This window comes from Lemur catta, chromosome 7 (assembly GCF_020740605.2).
Source record: "Lemur catta isolate mLemCat1 chromosome 7, mLemCat1.pri, whole genome shotgun sequence".
Classification (NCBI taxonomy): domain Eukaryota; kingdom Metazoa; phylum Chordata; class Mammalia; order Primates; family Lemuridae; genus Lemur; species Lemur catta.
This window is the reverse complement of record NC_059134.1, coordinates 98,432,665-98,455,653: the sequence shown is the minus strand read 5'-3', so window position 1 is coordinate 98,455,653 and position 22,989 is coordinate 98,432,665. Positions and strand designations below refer to the sequence as shown.

Sequence of the window (22,989 nt, the reverse complement as noted above, 5' to 3'; positions counted from 1 at the left end):
GTTCTAATGTTCGGGCCTGCAGTCAGTGGTGAGATCTTTCTTTCTTTTCTCTTGCAAGCTCTGACCTGCAGGGGTGGTCCATCGCCCCTCTCTGCACGGCCATATAGCCACGTCTTCTCTTAACATCACTGGCTCTTGCCCTAGTTATTCTGGAGCAGGTCAGCAAGTCCTATCTTGGTCTTAAAGACTACCAGCGGGGACTTCCTGTAGACACCTACAAACTTTACAGCAGCTTCTGTTCTCCCCTCCAGCATCAGAGAGTAGAAAATTCAAATGCCTACTGTGGGATGCTGAGGTGTGAGGATAACCTCCCTTCATAAACAACTAACACCCTCCAGGGAGCTGGAGAAACATAGTGCTCATTATAGTGAAAAGGCACCCGCATCAGTTTCCTAGGGCTCCTATAACCAAGTACCACAAACTGAGTAGCTTAGAACAGCAGAAATTTGTTGTCTCACTGTTCTAGAGGCTGGAGTCCAAATCCAAGGTATAGGCGGGTCATGCTGCCTCTGAAACCTGTAGAAGGAGGATCCTTCCTTACCTCTTCCCAGCTTCTGTTGGCTTGCTGGCAATATTTGGCATTTCTTGGCTTGTTAGATGCACCACTCTAATCCTTCATCTGCACACAATATTCTCCCACTGTGTCTTCACATCATCATCCCTCTGTACATGCCTGAGTCTGTGTCCAAATTTCCCCCTTTTATAAGGACACAAGTGATACTGGATTAGGGTCCACACTAGGGACCTCATTTTAACTTGACTGGCTCTATAAAGACCTTATTTCTAAATAAGATCCCATTCTGAGGTACTGCGGGTTAGCATTTCAACATACCTTATTTGGGGGACACAATTCAATCCATAACAGCCCCTTTCAGCAGGCTCTCAAGTGGTTTTCTGGACTTAAAATATTAAGTACATCTTCTGCTTTCAGAGGTGGGCTCTAGTCCACAATTCTTGGATAATAGAAAAAATTCAATCTGGCTTCCTATATCATCCTGCTATTAATATAATGATAGGGCTAATAAATGATAAATACTAATTCTCTGAGGGATTACTGTGCGTTAGGAGCTAATCTAAGCTTTTTAAATGACGTACTGTCATTTAAGCCTCCCATCTACTCTGTGGGCTGGGGACTATTATTTCTGTTTTACAGGTGAGGAAACACAAGCACAGAGAAATCGAGAGTCTTGCTATTGCTCAGCGACACCGTGCCTTCTTTCAAAGCCAGAGTGTTTCTTCTCTTGAGTGAAAGAGCCCCTTCATTCAGGCCAGTCTCTTCCAATCTGAGAAACAGTGGGCAGGCAACTCCCCCAAGGGTAGGAGAGGCTATATTTATCCATGCTAACCCATACTGGCTTTTATTAATAAGAAGGGAAGAGTCAACTGTGACCAAATTGCATCCTTTATTGAAGAACTAAGTAAAAGGAGTACTGGAAAGGACTTCATTAGAAGGTATTTTCCATGAGGACTCTCGAAAAAAAATTACAGAGTTCTTCACTGATTCACAATTTTTCTTTCATTCTTGACTGGAGTCACACTGGCTCTTTGCAAATTATGGAGGGTTGGATTCTGATGGTGGGACTTCCAAGGGTAACGGTGCTGAAGTTTCAGGGAAGGAAGATTCCAAGGAGCCTGAAGAGAATTGATTAATAGCAAATTGGTCGTTATTGTGTTCTAAAATAAGAGCTTTGTCCTGAACCATGGAGTCAAAACAACACACACACACACACACACACACACACACACACACACACACACAAACCCCACAAAACCCAAAAAACAACAAACAAATACGTAAACCTAGAATGTGACCAGTTAAAACCATACTGAGAAGACAGCACCTACTCTGTCCTGGGGGCCTAGCCAAAGGCACGTCAGACCTATGGCCTATCAGATATGAGGTTTCAATGAACTACATCAACCATATTAAACTAAAATATTATTCTTCACAATATGACTTTAACCTTCAGCTGGAGTCTGGCGAGTCCTAAGATTCCTCTTGGGTCCTCTACTTCATGTTTTAGGTCAGAAGAGAAAAATCTGAATGACCAATGGAGAGAAGAGCTGTCTGGCTCAGACTACAGGACTTTTGGGAGTCATTGCAGAAGGCATTCTAATGGAACCAGCATCATTCTTTCCCTGAGTAAAACTCTTATTTTGTTTTCTGTGCTTCGTTTTTATGCAGAATATGATGCTATGTAAGCGCTCATACACACAAAACTGAAAACACATGAACATTATGAAACAGTTTTCTAATCAAAGGAAATACAGGTCAGTATTTAAAGCTATGTTCAATAGTTATTGAACAGTATGGGAATTAGAAAGAAAAGATAAGCATTTTAGGAAACTAGGTTTGGTTAATATAAGATTTTAGTTATCTAGCAAGTTTGTGTATGAAACTAACTAATGTACAAAACATTGATAAACTTTCTAAATATCTTTCGAATTTATCCTCTTCTGCTTACTCATCAGTGTTTGAGTTTGGGCACTCGTCACTTGGCTGGCCTGTCGTAGCAACCACCTAATTATCTCTATATCTAGGCTTGCTCTTCTCCCATTCTGTTTCTGTTCTCCTGCCAGAAAGACTGGGGACGCTATGGTTGACTCCCTTAAAATCATCCCACTCCCCATGGTTTGTCTAAATCCTTCATGAATATTTCGTTCCCTTTGCTATGATTCGGGTCAGAGATAAACCTGGGGCAATTGGGCCAATGTGCAGGAAAGAGAGGCTTCCTCGTGGTTTCTGAGAAAGAGAAGCCAGTCTCTCCCGTTGGATGTGAACCAAGTCATCTTATGATTACAAGGTGATTCCTGATTGATTTAGCAGTTTGAGTTAGGAGAGGGGATGTCTGTAATTTGCTACAGAAAATATTCTAATGGAAATAATTATGTAAATGAAAAATTTCATCAGAAACACTGCTGTTAAAAAAGCACTTCAAGAGCACCCTGGTACCAACAGACTAAATTCAAAAATTTTTAATAAGGTAGTGAAGCCTCATCAGGATCTGGTCTCAGTTTACCTCTCCAGCCTCATTTTCCACCCTTTCCTCCACATACTATCCCACAGGAATTCCACAAATATGTCATTCTTTGGCTCCAGGCAGACTTTTAAGTTGACATCAAACTGCAGATTTTTTGGGGAATTTACCTATTTTGAAAGGATTTAGGCAAATTGGTTAGGTAAGGAAATAAAATCGTCAGCCATTACAATCTACTTCCTTCCATTGCTATTCAGTGATTGTGCTTCTGTCCTTTACTATATCAATGCAGTGTGTGATATCGACTGCCTTTTGTATGTTAAACTAACTTTGAATTCCTACGATGGATCCTACTCAGTCATGGTGTATAGTCCTTTTTATATATTGCTGGATTTGGTTTGCTAGGGTTTGTTTTTTGTTGTTGGGAATTTTTGTATCTAGATTTATCAGGGATGTGGAGCTGTAGTTTTCTTTCCTTAGCCAATTTATCTATTTTTTTTCTTTTGTTGATGGTGCTTTTGGTGCCATGTCTAATACATGGTTACCTAACCCAATTCACAAAGAATCATACCTATATTTTCTTCTAAGAGTTTCATAGTGTTAGCTCTTAAATGCAGGTCCATGTGCATTTTGAGTTGATTTGTGTATATTATGTGAGGTAGTGGTCTGACTTCATTCTTTTGTATGTGGATATCCAGTTGTCCTAGCCCCGTTTGTGGAAGGGATTGTAATTTCCTCATTGAATTGTCTTGACATCCCAGTCAAAGATCAATTAGCCATGTGAGGATTTATATGTAAGGATTTATTTTTGGACTCTTGACTCTATTCTAGTCTTTATTATTTTCACTTTAGGTTTAGTTTTCTCTTCTTTTCCTGATTTCCTAAGGTGGAAGCGTTAGCTTGCAGATTTGAGACATTTATTCTTTTTAAAATATAATATTTACAGCTATAAATTTCCCAATATTTCTTCAAAAAGTCATTGTGCCACTATCCCTTTCCCTCTCTGTGTCCTCTCCTTGGGTGATTACCTGATGCACATTTTGGTATGCTTGGTGGTGTTGCAAAGGAGTCTGAAACCCTGTTCATTTTTTTTTTTTCATTTGTTTTCATTCTGTTCCACAGACTGGATAATTTTAATTGAACTACCTTCAAATTTGTGGATTATTTCTTCTGCCAGCTCAAGTTTTCTGTTGAGCCCCTTGAATAAATTTTCATTTTAGTTATTGTACTTTTCTGCTATAGAATTTCTATTCGGATCTTTAAAAAAATAGTTTCCATGTCTTTATTGGTATTCTCTTTTTGGTGAGACACTGCTCTCATACTTTCCTTTAGTCTTTTTACACTGTTTTCTTTTTTTAGTTCTTTGAGCATGATTTAAAGTTCTTTTTTTCCCTAGTAACTCAACATTTAGATTTCCTCAGAGGAAAGTTTTTTATTGACTGTGTTTTTCCTTGTGTTTAGGCTGTACTTCTCTGTTTCTTTGCATATTTCCTATTTTGTCTTGTTCAAAACAACACATTTAAAATAATATAGGGCAGCAGCATTGGAAATTATAGCCCTCCAGGGGTGGATCTTTGTTGTTATTTTTGTTTTCTGCTTTGTTCACTAAGTGGCCAGCTAATGATTGGACATAGATTTTCTCAATTCCTTTGTATCAATACATTTGCCCGCCTTTGCTGAGAGGCTGTGTGTGTGTGTGTGTGTGTGTGTGTGTGTGTGTGTGTGTGTTTGTTGGGCCAAGCCTTTAAAGCTCTGGGAGACAGTTTGCAACTCTGCCTTAGCCATCACTTCCTGCTTGCAGAGATCTTCAGGTCAGCCAGAAGTGGGGGATTAGGGCATTCTAAGGTGTTTTCTTGGCATGCACACATCCTTGCATATATATGTGGCCTTTTATATTTCCAAGTATTGTCATTGTTTCAAAATCTTCTATGGATATCTTACTCCTCGGGGCTTTTTAAAAAAAATTTGACTTGTTTTCCTCAAACTGTTATCTCTACTTCAGACAGCTGTGATATTAAATGCCACTGATTGTTCTGATAAACATTCCAGGGAGAAAAACTGTTCGCAATGATCAAGCTCTGAGTGAGGTCAAATTAAGAAGAGCCTTGCTAATGGGGATTTCTGGGGAGATGCCAGACAAGTCAATAACAATTCTCTGAGAATGGGGCTTTTTAGGGGAACTCTAGTCTTATTTTGCCCCTTCCTGTGTTTGCTAGGCTGGTGTTTTTCACAGGTACTATGGTTGCAAGGTTGTTACTTTTAAAGGCTATTGTGGAGATGGGATAGGGGGACAGGAATAGGGCAAGGTATAGCACCATGAGGGTCACTGTTCTTACCAAGATTCAGCCATTTTGCTTGCATAAATGCATTTAGTGTCTCCATATCACTGATATGACCCCTGAAACCTCTTTGGTCTATATATTTTCTCTATTAATCTTCTGGGAGATGTAAGTCTAAAAGATTTCTGCCACATAGTTTTGCCAGGGCAAGTTGTTTGACTTTTTAATTTCACACACTATCAAGCAGGAGATATTTCAGCATGTTTTCAGTAGCTCTTTGCCTTACTTTAGAGTAATACTTCTGTTCCCCAATTTTAGACTCTCAGGAAAAGAAACTTTTATTTTGATTTGACAGCCAGAAACAAAATTACTCACTTTCTTCAGTGGGTTCTTCCTGACGTAATGCTACTTTAAACCAGTGGACAATTATGATCGCAATGATCAGTTCCGAGACGGTGGAGAAGAGTAAATATTGTAAAAGCATCATACCAACCATCTGAATAAAAAAAGAGAAATATTCCTCATATTAATCAAGTATTTAAAGGTTATATAAGATCAACATTTAGAAAATAGAGAATAAATATTCATCCTAGCAGTCTCACACACCTAGGATTATTGTGGGGAATTTTTCATAGCAACTAAATATGTTTTAAATTTATTGAGTACCAAATATCATGTTAAGCACTTATTTCTAGCAACAACCTTACAAGTTAGATATTTTTGTTTCTATTTTATATATGGGGAGACTCAAAAATAGATAACTTATAGTACCATGGTCTGCTGGAGTTTTTCAAAGTTTGGCATGGGGTGCTCTTCTTTTCTCTGTATACTTTTTTTTTGGTGAGACTGATTGAATGATCCATGCTTCATGCTCTTCCATTCAGTGCATATATAATTGCATGCTTTATTTTCTTTTAATTTATTTGTTATAAGCACTATTTCATGAATTAAGTGGAACCATTCTCTCTCTGTTTCCAAATTCTTACCATAGCCCACAGAAGGAGTTTTTTCTCTCTTAGAAATAGGCAAAAATGGCTTCCGGTGTTTCTCAGTGCTCTTCACTTACAATTTCCATTGAAGAGGAAAGACTTATGTAATTGGCGATTTTGAGAAAGGAACCCAGCGCCTTCTGGGTTCTCTTTTTTTCAGAATAATCTGTGTTTATAACCACAAGACTTTCTTTCCAACATCTGATAATTGACTCCAGTGTAGGGAGGCCTACGGTCTGTGGTCTATCTGTAATTAGGTGAATGAGTTTAATTTATTAAAGGAGGTATTAATTAGTAAGCTTATTTGGTTAAAGATTTAAAACTTGTTCTCCAAGTATAATAATAATAAAGCTGATAATTCTGTCTACATCTACTTGATTCTTTTTTTTTTTTTTTTTGAGACAGAGTCTTGCTCTGCCCGGGCTAGAGTGCCGTGGTGTCAGCCTAGCTCACAGCAACCTCAGACTCCTGGGCTCAAGCAATCCTTCTGCCTCAGCCTCCCAAGTAGCTGGGACTACAGGCATGGGCCACCATGCCCAGCTAATTTTTTTCTGTATATATATTTTTAGTTGGCCAGATAATTTCTTTCTATTTTTAGTAGAGACGGGGTCTTGATCTTGCTCAGGCTGGTCTCGAACTCCTGAACTCAAACGATCCGCCCGTCTTGGCCTCCCAGAGTGCTAGGATTACAGGCATGAGCCACCGCGCCCGGCCTCTACTTGATTCTTGTATCTTATCTCAGTAGGCTCAGAACACAAGAGAAGAAGATTAGGTGGTTATTTATTGGCCACCTTTATTTGTTTCCTAGGGCTGTTGTAATAAAGTACCACAAACGGGTGGCATAACACAACAAACATTTATTGTCTCACAGTTGCAGAGACTAAAAGTCAAAAATCAATGTGTTGGCAGAACCACGCTCCCTCTGAAGCTTCCAGGAGAGAATCCTTCCTTGCTTCTTCCAGATTCTGGTAGCCCCAGGTGTTCCTTCGCTTGTAGCAGCATAACTCCTATCTCTGCCTCTATGTTCACATGGCCTTCTTCCTTATGTGCCTGTATCCAAATTTCTCTCTTATAGGAACACTAGTTATATTGGATTAATGGCCTACCTTACTCCAGTATGACCTCATCTTAACTAATTACACATGTAGTAATCTCGTTCCCCCAAAATGTCATATTCTCAGGTACTGTGGGTTGGGACTTCAACATATGGGTTTTCGGGACACAATTCAACCCATAATAGTCTGCCTCTAGTACCCTCCAATTCATGTCTTTCCCATGTGCAAAATATATTCACCTGATCCCAACATCTCCAAAAGTTTTAACCCAATTTCAGCATCAACAATTAAGTCCAAAATCTGTCCTAAATATCATAAAATCAAAAAGCCCCAAATCTAATCATTGGAATCAGTTATGGGTGAAACTTATATTAATAGTACGGTTCATTCTGGGGCAAAATTCCTCTCCATCTATGGACTTGTGAAACCAGAGAAAAAGTTGTCTGCTTCCAAGATACAATGGTGGGACAAGCATAGGATGTATATTTCCATTCCAAAAGGGAGAAATAAGAAGGAAAAAAAAAAGGGCTCATGGTCCCTAAGCAAGTCCAAACCCCAGCAGGGCAAATTTTGTTAGATTTCAAGGCCCAAGAATAATTCTCTGTGGCTCGTCCTCTGGGCCTGCTGGGGAGACAGACCTACTCTTTGACCTGCTAGAGTGATGGCCCGACTCTTTCAGCCCACTGGGGCAGTGTTCTTATTCTTTAGGTTATTGCTGTCCCAGCTTATGTGTAAAAAGTGCAAATATTTGTGGCCTGAAATGTGTCTCTTTTTCCCCTTTACTTCTGGTTTTCTCTCTTGCTTGCATAACTAATATACTGATTATACATTTTATGTTAATGTTTATAGTATTTATGCTTATACACTTAATTTGTGATTTATTTCCATACATAATGCAAAGTAGATGTCCATTATTATTTTCTTTGAAATGGACAGCTTGTTGATTTAATACTATTTATTTAAGTTTCATCTTTATTGACAGGTAATGTTATCTCCCATAAAATAATATGTATTCACTTATACTTGAATCTGTTTCTCAACTCTTTATTCTGTTCTTTGTTCAGTTTTTTTAATGTGTAAATATTATACCATTTTTATTATAACAGCCTAATTACAAGTTTTAATATCTAGTACAGCAAGTTCTTTGGCCCTCCCCATTATTATGTAACTTCTAGACTTTCTTGGCAATTTTCATGTAATTATTCTTCTCTCCATATGCATCTTAGAGTCATTTATTGCATTACTTCTAAATGCTGTTGCGATTCTAAATGGAATTGGATCACAATTATGTATTAATTTACAGAAGCTGGCAATTTTATGATATTGCGAATTTGTATTCAAGAACATAGTTTTTCAAAGTTTTCAGTTCTTTTTTATGTCCCTTATTACATTTTTATAGTTTTGCTGTTATTTTGATTGGGTTATGTATTATATTTTCCATTTCAACATCTAAGTAGTTATTTCTATTGTAAATAAAATTTATTAATTTTTGTCAGTTTTTCTTTTATCCAACTACTTTATTAACTGTTTTTACTTCTGCAGTAGCTTTTTCAGGTAAGTCTTTGGGCTTTTCTAAGTATTTTGTAATTTTGTCTTCAAATAATGATAATTTTTATCTCTCTTTAAGGTTTTTGTTGTTTCTAAATTTTTGAGAAAAACTGATTTTTTAATATGCCTATGGCAAAAATTTGGAGGAAATGCAGTTTATTTTTATATTTCTATGCCAAAGATGGTTGACAAATTTGGTTACTTTTTCTACACTTTTCTCACTTCGACATATTCACATCATTCATCATCGTTTTTTCATTTATATCTAAAATCTTGATCTAGTTACAATTAAAATTGGTACTCACGTTCTGCCAAGTGTATGTAGTTGCTTCTGATTCAAAAACTGAAATCTGTTGGCATATTAAAACTATCCCAACTACAGTCACGCCAACACTTATGCTGTTCATTACAATTGCTGCAATAATCTGTAATAGACAAATAAAGACAAATCTGCCAGAGATAGCATAAACAGATTTTGATGAAGCAATAAGGCTTACATACTGACTGGAATATTCAGGATGAAGTTTTTAAAAATCTGACTTTCTGGAATCCTAACAGTGGTTGGTATCAGGACTCTGCTTCAAATTTGTCTAGAAGCCAGTAGGATAATTTGTTTTTCAGAAGAGGCATTTATTTATTCATTCAACAAGTAATTATATAGTGCCTGTAATGTGCTAAACATTGTGCTAGGGATAGCACCAGGGTTCTATTCCTGGAGCTTACAATCTAATGGGAGAGAAAAAATTATAAACACTTTAATTTCATTTAATAAAACTTAATAAATGTCATACTATGGATAAACTTCAAGTTTGGGATTTGTCCCTGTTATTTCTCCAATAATGCCACTTTACTACTTAAAACCTTTCAGTTGTTCTTGATTTCCTTCAAGACAGCGTCCACACTCTTTGAATCTCACTAAGGGCCTGACATGAGTTGTGAAAAAAGGCTGTGCTCCTTTGAGAAGGGGCTGCATGTATTCTATATGTATATGTGAGGGATAGTTACAGGTTAAAAGGAGTTTTTCCGTTTTCTTATTTGCTATGTAATCATGGGAAGAAGGATATGATTTGATGCTAGTCAATCAAAGAAAACGACTTAAGTAAACACATACATTTTTGGTTGTCTGGCAGACAGCCCTCTTCCTATTTTGAGGGCTCTTCTTATTGATTTAGTCTTTATGAAAGAAGTTTATCAAACTTTTACTATGGAAGCCTGAAGAGGGAAATCCTTCCTCTATCCAATCTTTTAGAGCCATGGCCAGGGCATGGCCAAGAAGATTCTCCTCTCAAAAACTGTGGGTGTTAAGCAAGTGACTTAAAGGTGAAGAAAATAATGACATTCATTTTTAGCAGGGACATCTGTGATGTTATGCAGTGGGGACAATAGTGACCTTGAGTGCCAGAGGACAGCTATGATATCTTGTGACAATATAAGCCTGGCATCTTCCCAGTAGATCCTGTCTTTGTTTAATATGGCCAGATTCAGTAAGTAATAATGGACAAAATTGGGAAAGTGTATTATGGAATAGAGAGCAGTGTGTACAAAATTTCAGAAGCATGGAAAAGCAGGTATTCCCAGAAATATCTTCACTAAGCTTAATCATTTCTAGCTTTTGATTTAAAGTGACAGATGTGTGACTATTCTTTTCACTTGAACACTTAGAGGCCACTGTAGGGTTATTAGTTGGCCTAATTTCAATATTATTGTGTGCTCAAGGAGAGGGAGATGGAGGAACAGCTGGTTGGTGGAATAGTCATAATACACGCAACATTTTTCAGCTAAGTTTACCATCTTGTATGGGCATAGTTTGTGGTACCCCCAAACAATTACAATGGTAACATCTAAGATCACTGATCATCATGATAAACATAATGATTATGAAAAAGTTTGAAATATTGTGCGAATAACCAAAATGTGACAGAGGCATGAAGTGAGCACATGGTGTTGAAGAAATGGTGCCAATAGACCTGCTTGATGCAGAGTTGCCACACAACTTCAATTTGTAAAAAATGCATTATCTGTGAAGTGCAATACAGTGAAGCACAATAAAACAAGTTATGCCTTTATACCATAACCAAGTGAGACTTATTCCACAAATGCAAGGTTGGTTTAATTCTCCAAAATCAATTAATGTAATATGCCATATCAATAAAATAGGAAAGTGGGAATGCTTTCAATTTTTCCCCATTCAGTATGATGTTGGCTGTGGGTTTGTCATATGTGGCTTGTATCATTTTTAGATAAGCCCTATCTATGCCTATTTTGTTAAGCGTCCTTATCATAAAAGGGTGTTGAATTTTGTCAAATGCTTTTTCTTTGTCTATTGAGAGGATCATATGGTCTTTGTTTTTGCTTCTATTTATGTGGTGAATTACATTTATAGATTTGTGTATGTTGAACCATCCCTGCATTTCTGGAATGAAGCCCACTTGATCATGATGGATTATTTTCTTGATAAGCACCTGGATTCAATTTGCTAGGATTTTATTGAGAATTTTTGCATCTATATTCATAAGGGATATTGGTCTGTAGTTTTCTTTTTTTGTTGCATCCTGTCCTGGTTTTGGTATCAGAGTTAGCCTACTATAATAGTTACTAGTTTGTCATGTTTATTGTTTATTGCCCTTATCCTGCTATTAGAATGTAAGTTCCATGAGGGCAATAAATCTTCACCTGTTTGTTCACTGATGCATCCTACACACATAGAACATGCCTGACACTCAGTAAATATTTTTTAAATTGAATTATTGGAATTTAGGTGCATTATATTAGGTACATCATGGTACCTAAGTATAATAGAATATTATGGGGCCACTAGAATAATTTTTCCAAAGCATATTTTCATGACTTGATAAATAATTATAATTGATTTCCTCTTATGATGTTGAGTCACTTTGGTTTAGAAAATGTCTGAACAACCATCCTTGAGGCAGATGAGTCTGTGTTTCTGCGAGGAATAATGTCAGTGCTTCTAGAGAAGGAAAGAGAATTGCTCTGTATGAGACAGCAAGAGAAGTTTAATTTTGCTCCTTGAGGTGGAGTGGGAGAGAGCGAAAAAGCAGGGCAGAAGATAACGTGATGTTGGGGTTAGGGAGAGAGTTACAAAAGGATCTAGGTTGTGACCAGAACTTGGAAATTACAATTATCATCTCTCCCCACCATTCCTCAAGTGAAAAACCAAACATTTTTTGTGAGTTTTTGTGAAAATCAGTCAAGGGGCCATACTTATTCATACCTTGGGTGATGTGGAGCAACTTTGGAGCAGTATGAACAAATGCAGAAACTGAACTATGAGAAGGCCAGTCCCAGGAATTTGCAAAATCACAACGGGGCTTCATGGGCTTTGATGTCATCTGTATTGCTATCTCTGGGGAAAAGCATACCAGATGACCTCTAGGTCATACGTACACTCTGCTTGCAAAACACATTAGAGAAACAAGCTTAGATGAAGGACTACTAGAATGGACGATGATGTTAACAGCGGCTACCTAGGTGATTGTAGAAGTTAAAAAAATATAGAAAAACTTAAAGCCCATAGTTAAGAGTTGCAAGCTACTGCTGAGCAAATATGTCTTTGACCCCGTTTGATTGAAAAAAAAAAAATAGATGAACCTTTTGCTGAAATATGAAACAAAGTTTCAGTTTCTTCTTTCACCAGTCTTTGAAAGCACCTTGTTTTCCTCTGGAGGTTTTGATAAGCAGAGTGCTTGCTGTATGTATGCCAGGTACTGTTCTTTATTGCTTGCTTACTTGCTTAATCCTCACAATAACCTTTGAGGTAGGTGCTATTATTTTTTTTTCAGATCAGGAGAATGAAGCACAGATTAATTTGCCCAAGTTTACACAGCCGGTGGTAGGGTAGTCAGAATTTGAATTCAGACAATCTACCTCCAGAGCTGTGATCCTAACACAAGAGGGCTGCGGGAGGAGGGAAGTTCGTTCTAAAAGAGAAAGGCACTGTCCTTTGTTGGATGTGTTGTAATGATATCTGGTTTGTATTCTAATGGCCTTTCCTAGACCTGGGTTTGCTGAAGGCAGTTACCTTTTCATACATTATTTTTTCTCTTCCCTTTCCCTAACTAAGCACTGATCTTCAGGGCTTACCCTGACTATGTTTCCTCCCTTCCTAATGCTTTGACTTTCAGGTCAGAGTTTTGTTTGTTTTCATATATTCCTTTAGATAGTTTAAAATGATTTATTCTGTGGAAACTTTACACCTGTCTCCTTATACAGTTTTACTGCTCACACTGCATCCTCTTCCAACACCTCCCAAACAAAACAGGCACTGGAGCACATCCTTATAGAAATTAAATGATTTTTTTTCATCCCAACATTTGGAAAAGTTTTTTGTTTCCCCCCAAATTTGGCTCAGAAGCAATAATTTCTCCTTTGGCAGGTAGCATTTTTCTTTGGAGTTGCCCCAAACATTCTGACATACCTTACACGTTGTGTGAGGCTTCTGTATTACACTGCAGGACCCTGAGTTGATGAACTGGGGATAGAAACAGGCATTTATAAACACCTATGCCTTCTGACAAGTTCTTTTCCTAATGCCAGTGGCTTTCCTGATATCTGAATTATCACTGAATTCTCTGAAGAAAGTGGTTTTAACATGAAAAATCCCATTTCAGTTCTATAGTGACCACTAGTAGAATCTCTAAGGAATAGATTCACTATTTCTCTGTTACAGAGATGAAAAGATATTTTAAAGTTTCTGGCTATTAACGAGACCTTTGTATAGGTGATGGAACTTAGGGATCTCACAGCGATTTTTATGAGGGACAAGGAGCAGGCACTTGACTGGTTTTGACTGTCATTTATTGATACCATGACCTGAATTGTTAGAAAATAATCCATAGTGGCTAGTGTGGTGGTTCTTACTTGCAAGAAGCGCCTTTCCCTTATAATATTGTAGAAAAAATATTTCATCAATGGAAAATAGTTTCTGAAAGCGTTTATCTGAAGATTTACGGGTTGGTTTCCACAAACATCATGTCCTAAGTGCTATCATCACCTGCTGGCATTAGTTTGAAAGGATGGCTGTTTCTGACATATAAAGAATTTAATTTTTGTCCAATAGTACATCTAAACCTGCCTTAATTCTGCTGAAGCACTAACAGAAGATGACTCAAATATTACCAAGAAGAGGATTGAGAATTCTCCAGTCCAGGAAAATGAAATCTTGTCATGGAAGCAGAAGCACCTTAACTTGATTTTTTTTTTTTAATCTGTGACACTTTATTTCTGTGTTACTCTGTAAGAGTTAGTTAAGTTCTTTAAGCTTTGGTTTCCCCATTTGTAAAATGGGAATTAATGATAGCTATCTCATGGGGTTGTTGGGACTTTTAGATAAAACGATCTTGAAGTGCCTTTGGAAGGTGTCTAATACACAATAGATACAAAATTGAATAATTATTATTTGTGGCTAATTTCTGCCATAAGCTCCCCTTTCTACATCTTTAGTTTAGGATCCTTTCTAGATGCTTTGTAATAGGTGATTCATTGTATAAATTCCATTTAAATAATTTCTCTTTATTACATACAGCCCTTTCTAGAAAGTTCTCAGTGTGGGTAAACATCTTCCACTTGAGGACTCCCACTGTAAGAAAGCCTCTGAGGAAATACTGTCTTTCGTCCAGAACAGGGATTACCAGGCCCTTCTCTGGGTGAAATGACTGCACTTGCATGGCTTAGAGGCCTTTTCACAAAGCACAGGGATGACTCAAATCTTCTCTCCCTTTAATCTCTGTTTTTGGTTGAAAAGTGCAAAAGGGTAGGTAAGAAAGTAATGACACCCTGTCTGCTCTATGCAGAAATCTGACCTTGGGTTAACTTTTTACTTCTGTTCAGTTAAAAACTTGACAAAATCGGAATGTCGGTTGTGTTACTAGGTCACATTGCTTGTGTGTAAAATGACTTCTGCCTGAATAATTGCTTCTGGACTGAATGTAACCGTGAACTAAAAACAACTTGTGGGAAGCCAGAGCTTTGGGCTTCCCTGGGTGTAATGACTTATAATTGGGCATGTCCTTGGTGGGAACTTTGGCAACTATGACCATGGGATTATTGTAATATTTTATTCAAACATCTACTTTAGCAATCTCTGTTTAGTTTCCCCAAATTCCTCTTGGGCTCCTGGGTCTCTCTCTCTCTCTCTCTTTTTTTTCTTTCTTTATACAGCCTCTCTAAAAATTGCCTCTATAGCCCCAAACATTAAGCTAAGGTCTTTGGATGCTCAGTCTGCAAAAAATAAGCCTTAGAGTTATCCACATGGGCACTCCCTTTATTATTCTTCAAGCATACCCCTTTAATATCTTTTCCCCATATACACCCCACCCTTTCAAGAAACTTATCAAAACATGCAACAAACATGAAAAAGTCTTTTCCATGCCTGTTTCCACGCTAAGATGAGCTCCTTTAAGTCAGAGGTTGGGTCTTTAGCCCATTGCTTGACCACCTGAGTAATTCACTTGATTCAGCAGAAAAACAATAAATGAGTTTAAATCGATAATACCAGAGTTTACTCACAAAAAATCCTGCCACATATGAGTAAGTGACTAGGACAAGTATAGGGAGAGATTTTTCAGTACTTGAGTCCGATCTTAGGAAATACGAACGCAACCAGAGATTCGCCAGTGCACCGTGAATCAGGCCGATCATTATTTGCGCAGACTGTGAGAAAAGAGAGTCAGCGTTATTACTCAAGTCGCATCTATCACAGACAGTTACAACTGGGGTGACCGGGAGGCCAGGACAATGTCCAGTTTACCCTGGTACTTCTGAAGTAGTGTTGAAAGAAGCATGTGTCAGGGAGGACCAGAGACGGATAGAGACATAGCAGTCACGGTTGGGTGCTGGGGTCTCCTCATTTATTTAAACAGGGAATATTTGTTTTTGTTTCACGGTGACCTGCAGAGATAATTAATATTTAATTTTCTAGCTGATTCCATTTAAGTAAAAAGTAGAGGACTCTGTCTTTGGTTCAGGAGGACATCAGCTAGAAGCAGAGCTGCTGGCTCGGAGGATCTCTAGGGCTCTGCCTTGCTACCCCTTCTCCCTCCTACGGGTGATTCTCTGAGGCCAACTCCAGCCTGAAGGTTTTCTCTGTCATGAGCCCCAAATAGGAGCTTTTGACCTTATTTTACTTTTCTCCTGCTCTCTTGTCTGGGACTTGGACTTCGATTTCCATTTGCTCTGCCGACTTCCACACCCAGCGCTGACCCTCGTAACCAGTCTGGATCACAGCCCTGGGCCCTGTTCAAAAAAGCCTGCAGGAAGAGTCTCCAGGGACCCCTGGTTTTCTATAACTCTTACGTGAAGTGGTTCGCAGGGGCTGTGCTTGCAGCTGGGCCTTATTTCGCAGCTGGAGTACAGCCACTCGCACACACCAGTGACAAGGATGCCTGCAGCCATGGAAGGAGCTGGATTGGAGATTAGAATCCAGCATCACTTGCCCGGCAACTGCTTTTTTTCCTAATGCCCATTCTTTCTCTCTCAGATCCATTTAGGTAGTTTTAAGTGGATTTAAGTTATTTAAATCAGATTACCTTAAAAGTTTATGTTTATAGAGAACATATAGGTTTCTGTTCTGGAATTGAGATTATGGGAAAGTGTATTAGAGTTCTCCAGAAAAACAGAACCAATAGTATATGTCAATATCTATATCTATCTATAATCTATATCAAATCTATATACATATATATAAAATGAAGACTGGCATGTCCAAAATCTTCAGTGCGGGCCAGCAGACTGGAGATCCAGGAGGGGCGATGGCGCCAATGAAGTCTGCAGGCAGTCTTCTGGAGGCTATCTCCTGCTCCCTGGGGCAGGGATGAGGGAAGGGGAGTGGGGAAGGAACAATATTTTGTTCTAGTCAGGCCTTCAACTGATTGGATGAGCTCTGCCTACGTTAATGAAGGCCATCTGTACATGCCATGCATATACAATGTCGGTTTGATGATGAACTGCTGCTGTGCATACCCGATTTTATGGATTGGTGGTAAGACCCAGTTCATGGTGGGCAGCTCAGGTTGCATGGTAGCTTGGTGGCCCATGGTTAAACATTCAGTCTCTGCTAAGGCCCAGAAGCAGGCCAAGACCTGTTTCTCAAAAGGAGAGTAGTTATCCACAGAGGATAGCAGGGTTTGGCTCCAAAATCCTAAGGCCTGTGCTACGATTTGCCTATAGGGGCCTGCCAGAGGTGCTAAAAAACATCCCTATCTGGCGCTGATACTTTAGGAACCATTGGATCTGCTGCATTGTATGTCCCCAGGGAAAAGCAGCTTGCACCATGGTCTAAACCTATTGCAGAAACTTCTCTCATTCTGGACCTTGCTAGCAGCTTTGTGAGTTGCTTGGTAAATGGGTTGGAATAACACACCCAAATAAGGAATGTGTTGCCTCCAAAATCCAGAGGTCCACTAGATGTTGTGCCTCTTGTTTGACTGTAAGAGAGGTCAGATGCAACAATTTATCCTTCACCTTAGAAGGGATAGCTTGAGGTGACCTTTATAAATTTCACTGAGGTAGAAGACTCTTGAAATTTGTTGGATTTATTGCCCACCCTGACACATAAATGTCTTATCCATAAGTCTAGAGTAGTTGCTACTTCTTGCTCATTAGGTCCAATCAGCATAGTTTCATCAATGTAATGGACCAGTGTGATACCTTGTGGAGGAGAAAAGTGATCAAAATCCCTGGGGAGTAAATGATGACACATGGCTGAAGAGTTGATGTACCCCTGAGGTAGGGAGGTGCAGGTGTACTGCTGTCCTTGCCAGCTGAAAGAAAACTGCTTCTGGTGATCTTTATCAACAGGGAAGCAGAAGAAGCATTTGCCAGCTCAATAGCTGCACACCCAGTACCAGGGGATGTGTTAATTTCTCATGCAATTAAACAGCTGCGATTAGAATCACAATTTGATTAAGTTTACAACAATCCACTGTCATTCTCCAAGATCCATATGTCTTTTGCACAGGCCAAATATGCAAGTTGAATGAGGTGGGAATCACCACCCATGCATCTTTCAAGTCCTTGTGGTGGCACTAATCTCTAGGATCATAGTATTGCTTTTAGTTTATTATTATTATTCTAGGTAGAGGCTGTTCTATTTGCTTCCGCTTTAGTCTTTTTCACCGTAATATGTCTCACTCCACAGGTTTAGGGAACCAACATGGGGATTCTGCCAGTTACTGAATATAAGTATTGCAAGTATGCATTCTGGAACTGGTGAAATAAACAAAGGATGGGTTCAAGCACCTGCTGGGCCTACTGTGAGATGGACCTGAGCTGAGACTCCATTGATCACCTGACCTCTATAAGCCCGTACTCTCACTGGTGGACCACAGTGATGCCTTGGATCTCCTGAAATTAGTGTCAATTCACAACCAGTTTCCAGCAATCTCTGGAAGGTCTGATTATTTCCTTTTATCCAATGCAAGTTCAGTCCTGTGGCTACAGGAGAGAAAATTCTGACCAGGGCACACACAGAAACTGTTAGGTTATTTATGCAGAGCTAGAGCCAAGACATAAAATCCCTGAGCTTATCTTTTTCTTTCATCACTTTGTCCAGCAATGCTAAGAACAACCAATTAATGTCATTGTATTCCTTGGTTTTCCATAAATGTTCAAAGGTATCATGTATAAAGTCACTAAATTCCTTGCCTCTTATAAGTGGTGAATTAGGAGTGTCAAATGCATTTATTTTGCATATCTTTATAAACAGTTCTCTCTATACTATTTGAAGTGTAGCCCTTTGCATTTTTAGGTCTAGTCAGACTAGAGAGCTGATTCCAGAAACACCCAAGTCAATTAAGGAAACTCATTCTTAAAATTCGGCTCCTCTAGAATCACTCCTGGTACCAAAATCTGTATTAGTCAGTTCTCCAGAGAGACAGAACCAATAGGAGACATACATGTGTGTGTGAGTGTGTGTGTGTGTGTGTGTGTGTGTGTTTGAGTGCGTGTGTGTGTGTGTGTGTGTATGGATTTATTAGGGAAATTGGCTCACCCAATAATTATAGAGGCTGAGAAGTCCCATGGCAGCTTGCCTACAAGCTAGAGAACCTGGGATGCTGGTAGCATGCTTCAGTCCAAGTCCGAAGGCCTCAGAACCAGGGAAGCTGACGGTATAACTCTGAGTCCGGGGCCAAAGGCCTGAGAACCCTGGGGGACCACTGGTATAAGTTCTGGAGTCCAAAGGTCAGGGAGCCTGGAGTTGTTGTCCAAGGACAGGAGAGGAAGAGTATATCCTGGCTCCTGCAGATGGAGCAACATATTTACCTTCTCTCTATTTTTGTTCTCTTTGGCCCCCCAGCAGATTAGATGGTGCCTGTTCACACTGAGGGTGAATCTTCCCCATCTAGTATACTCAGGTTCACGTGCTAGTCTCCTCTTGGAATCACCCTTATAGATACACACTAAAAAGTAACGCTTTACCAGGTTTCTAGGTATTCCTTAATCCACTCAAGTTGACACCTAAAATTAACCTTCACCAATCCTAAGCCCTTCATCCTCTCTGAGGCAGTGGATCTCACTGGTAGGTCAGTGGGTGGCCAGTGACAGGTCTATACCTTCTCAAACATTTTGCCTCTAACCTCCACCAAAACAGACACACAGATAAGGAGTGAGCAATCTAGACCTAAAACACCATGAGATTGGGTTATAGGGCACAGAAACGACCATCTCTTGACCCTACTATATATGGGACTTCACTGCATGTAGGTGTGCCCTGCATTCTGATGGTGGACCAGGTAGATTCCAACTAGCTGGAGATAATCATGGAGTTGATATGTTGGGAATTTTCTTGGTGCAAGCTTGAATGTTGCTGAATTTGATGCAAATGTGATTCAATGTCCCACAAATATTGGTGGATAATACAAAAGGGCATAATAGCATAATAGCATTCTAAGGGTTAGGAGAGGTAACAGGGAGATTATTGTTGCAGAATATGACCCCTTTGAGCTGAATATAGGGGGAGCATGTTGATTGTACAGTGCCCCTACAGCCTTTTCTGGTTTTGATCCCATTACCTGACCATTTTAGTTATGATCTATAAGCTTTGATTCAAACTATTTACAAACAAAGGCAGAAAAGGGACCTTTAATACATCAGCATGTGCTAGAACCCTGGGTAGGTTGTGATGATGTTCAACTATTCAGGAATGGTTTGTGGATCCATCATTTGTGTCCAGTTAGCTCTAGTCCGATTGTCCTCACCTCAGTGCACTTTCATCAATTTTCCTTCCTTTGGGAAGTTCATTGCAGATGTGGTCAATGTCTCTTCCCTTTTATATTAGGAAGAAGCAGCACTAGTCATTTATTAACCCAAGTAGCACTTAGTCCTTACCCCCATTGCTTTGGTGTCCTCTCTTAGGTTATATCTTCTTGGCATTTTAGCTAAGATATGTGGTATAGAAATTATAGAGGATGAACAGACTCCTTTTCTGCAGAGAAATACAGAGAAAAAATAATGCTTATTTTGAGATAAGACACTTAAAATGGCAGCCTCTGATTTTCTACTACTTCATAATTCCTTGAAAAATGCTTTTTTGCATCAACCCACTGATATTGATTTCTGCTAAATAGTGATAACTCCCTAGCAAAACCCAAGAGCTACCTTTCAGATTTTATTCTTCTATCATGGGCGCCTCCTGGCATTCGCTATTCTCCCAACAAATCAGGTCCCAGGAAATGGCCTTTATTTTTTTATTTTATTTTATTTTTTTTTGAGACAGAGTCTCACTGTGTTGCCCGGGCTAGAGTGAGTGCCGTGGCGTCAGCCTAGCTCACAGCAACCTCAAACTCCTGGGCTTAAGCGATCCTACTGCCTTAGCCTCCCGAGTAGCTGGGACTACAGGCATGCGCCACCATGCCAGGCTAATTTTTTTCTATATATATATTTTAGTTGATCAGATAATTTCTTTCTATTTTTAGTAGAGACGGGGTCTCGCTCTTGCTGAGGCTGGTCTTGAACTCCTGACCTCGAGCAATCCACTCGCCTCAGCCTCCCAGAGTGCTAGGATTACAGGCGTGAGCCACCAAGCCTGGCCAGGAAATGGCCTTTAAATGAGGCTGAGTAGATACCTTTTGATGTAGTTGCCTCACTGTCATTATTTTCACCTTTTCTTGGAGTTACCTGCTCCCCTAACTCCATGGGATCACTCAGGTTTGGATTCCTGATTGCTACGTTTGGTCTCCACACGAATGTCCCCTAATATAGCCACAGCTAGATGGACAAGGGGTGGGTATCCAACTCTAACTGAGCCAATAACAGCTCCCTATCTAGAAAACTCCCAGACAGTACAGTCCCATTCTGGGTGTTTCTCCTAAACAAGAGGTAGCAGTGCTGCCACGTTCCTGCTTACAGAAAGAAGAGTGGAGAGACATCCAGAGTAAGGAGATGGAGGGAGAGAATTCCCTAAATATTCTCATAGTTCTCATTTCCCAGATTCCAGTTGCTTTTTAAGGCCTGCTTATGAGATATACCGGGATTTTAAAAATAAATTCCCCTTTGTTTTGTTAACACTAGTGTAAGAGGATATACATCAAGTGAGAATTTTTATAGTGTTCCAGAATAATGGCTGAGTCTCAAAGATTGACACAAGGGCAGTATTTTCCAGCTTAAATTCATAAAATTGCCAGAGGTTGTGGCTAGTAGCCTTCTCCAAGGGCTTATTGGTAGGTGATGGTTCAGAAAAGTGGCTATGGTCAACTGAAAAATTGTCCCCAATTATCCTTTCCTCTTTCCCTGTTAGAGGGTTCTATACCCTTCTATGTTGCCTTTGACTTGCAGTGTCCCCCTTCAGTCCATGGGAGGAGCATGCTCTCTACCTCCTTGATATTGGATTTGACCTTGTGACATGCTTTGACTCATGGAATTACACAGGCCACATCTGAGTCAAAGCCTTAAAAGGTATTATAAGTTTCTATCAGGCTTCTTTCTCATTTGCCTCTGCTGTGAGAATATTACCTCCCAGCCACCCTTCACTCCCATACCAGAGTGAAGACGCAGGGAGCAGACCACAGTTATCCACACAGCACTGAACAAAGCTCCAGGAAGTGAAAAATAAATGTTTTTTCTTGTAAGCCAGACTTTTTGTGGTTGTTACATCAGCAACACTGACTAATACCCTGGCACTAACCAATACCTTCAAGCAATATAGAAGGAGGACAGGGAGAGAGAAAATAGCATTTTAGGAAACATGATATTGGGGAAACTATGGAAGAATAGAACAATAAAACTTAGAGAATAGAAAGTTCCTTCAAGAATGTGTGATTAACTTTCACCTCCCTCTTGGTGTCTTTTTGCTGGTAGATGGGGTGGTTTGCTCTTGTGTTGGCTAAGCAGAGGAAGAGAGAATAGGAGAGAAGTCATTTCGAGTGAGTGACCTTCACAATGAGAGAAGGCCAGTACTAAACCATCCCTCCAAGTTGGAGACGTAGGCAGAAAGTTTTTGGAGAAAGATCCCACTGATAATCCTGGGATGGTAGATGAGATTAGAGGCTATAATTTTGCAGAAAATACTATTAGTATCAGGGGAGGGTGGCAAAGACAGCAAAAGAGGGGCTCACTTCCAAGGAATATAGCTGGATCCCACTAATTTGGGTATGGTAGTAAAGAGTTTTGGTAGTCCATAAAGTCCCAATGTAAATAATTTAAAATCAGATTCCCCCCAAATAAATGTCTTCTCTAGCTCAGTTCCCTAAATTTGCCCAACAGAAGTAGCTCTTTTGCTCACTATTAAATCTCGTGTGCAACTCTAGTTGGTTCTTTATCTTTTTCTCCAAAAGAAATCAAGAGGGTACTGATACAGAAAAACAGTAATGTGTACAGTACATCATTTTCTTAAAAGAAATCAATTATCCTGTTGAGAATGTTGGAGACAGTGCACAAAGGACAAAGAAATCAGATTAATGGGGCTCCCACTGGCCAACTTGTGACAATTTAAATAACGAAAAATATTATTATGGTTTAAACTGATTTGTCTGTGAACGGCCATAAGTTCATTATGATACACAAAAAAGATAATTTAAAGTGTTAACAAAATAGGATACATTTCATTTTTCATTGGTTTGAAGTATAAACATATATATGTGTATTTTGTTTCTTCCTTTAAGTATGTATACATTTTTAAAGCAAG

General features: G+C 39.2%; 1 protein-coding gene across 1 annotated transcript; it reads right to left on the bottom strand.

Moving 5' to 3' along the window:
* Nucleotides 1–1,504: 1,504 nt before the first annotated feature.
* On the bottom strand, nucleotides 1,505–16,353 carry LOC123642152. The gene is made up of 6 exons (XM_045557061.1): nucleotides 16,164–16,353; nucleotides 15,463–15,521; nucleotides 13,288–13,341; nucleotides 9,155–9,274; nucleotides 5,633–5,753; nucleotides 1,505–1,632 (listed from the first exon to the last, which is right to left on the bottom strand). The coding sequence occupies exons 1-6, from the start codon at nucleotides 16,351–16,353 to the stop codon at nucleotides 1,553–1,555; spliced, it is 624 nt and encodes a 207-aa protein (XP_045413017.1). The 3' UTR covers nucleotides 1,505–1,552.
* Nucleotides 16,354–22,989: the final 6,636 nt, after the last annotated feature.

Coding starts and splice junctions, on each gene's coding strand:
- LOC123642152 (XM_045557061.1), bottom strand. CDS start 16,353: ATGGATCTGAGAGAGAAAGAATGGGCATTAGGAAAAAAAGCAGTTGCC. Junction 15,522..16,163: donor GCCCCTGCGAACCACTTCAC/GTAAGAGTTATA, acceptor CTTTTCTCACAG/TCTGCGCAAATAATGATCGG. Junction 5,754..9,154: donor CTACATACACTTGGCAGAAC/GTGAGTACCAAT, acceptor TTTTTTATTCAG/ATGGTTGGTATGATGCTTTT.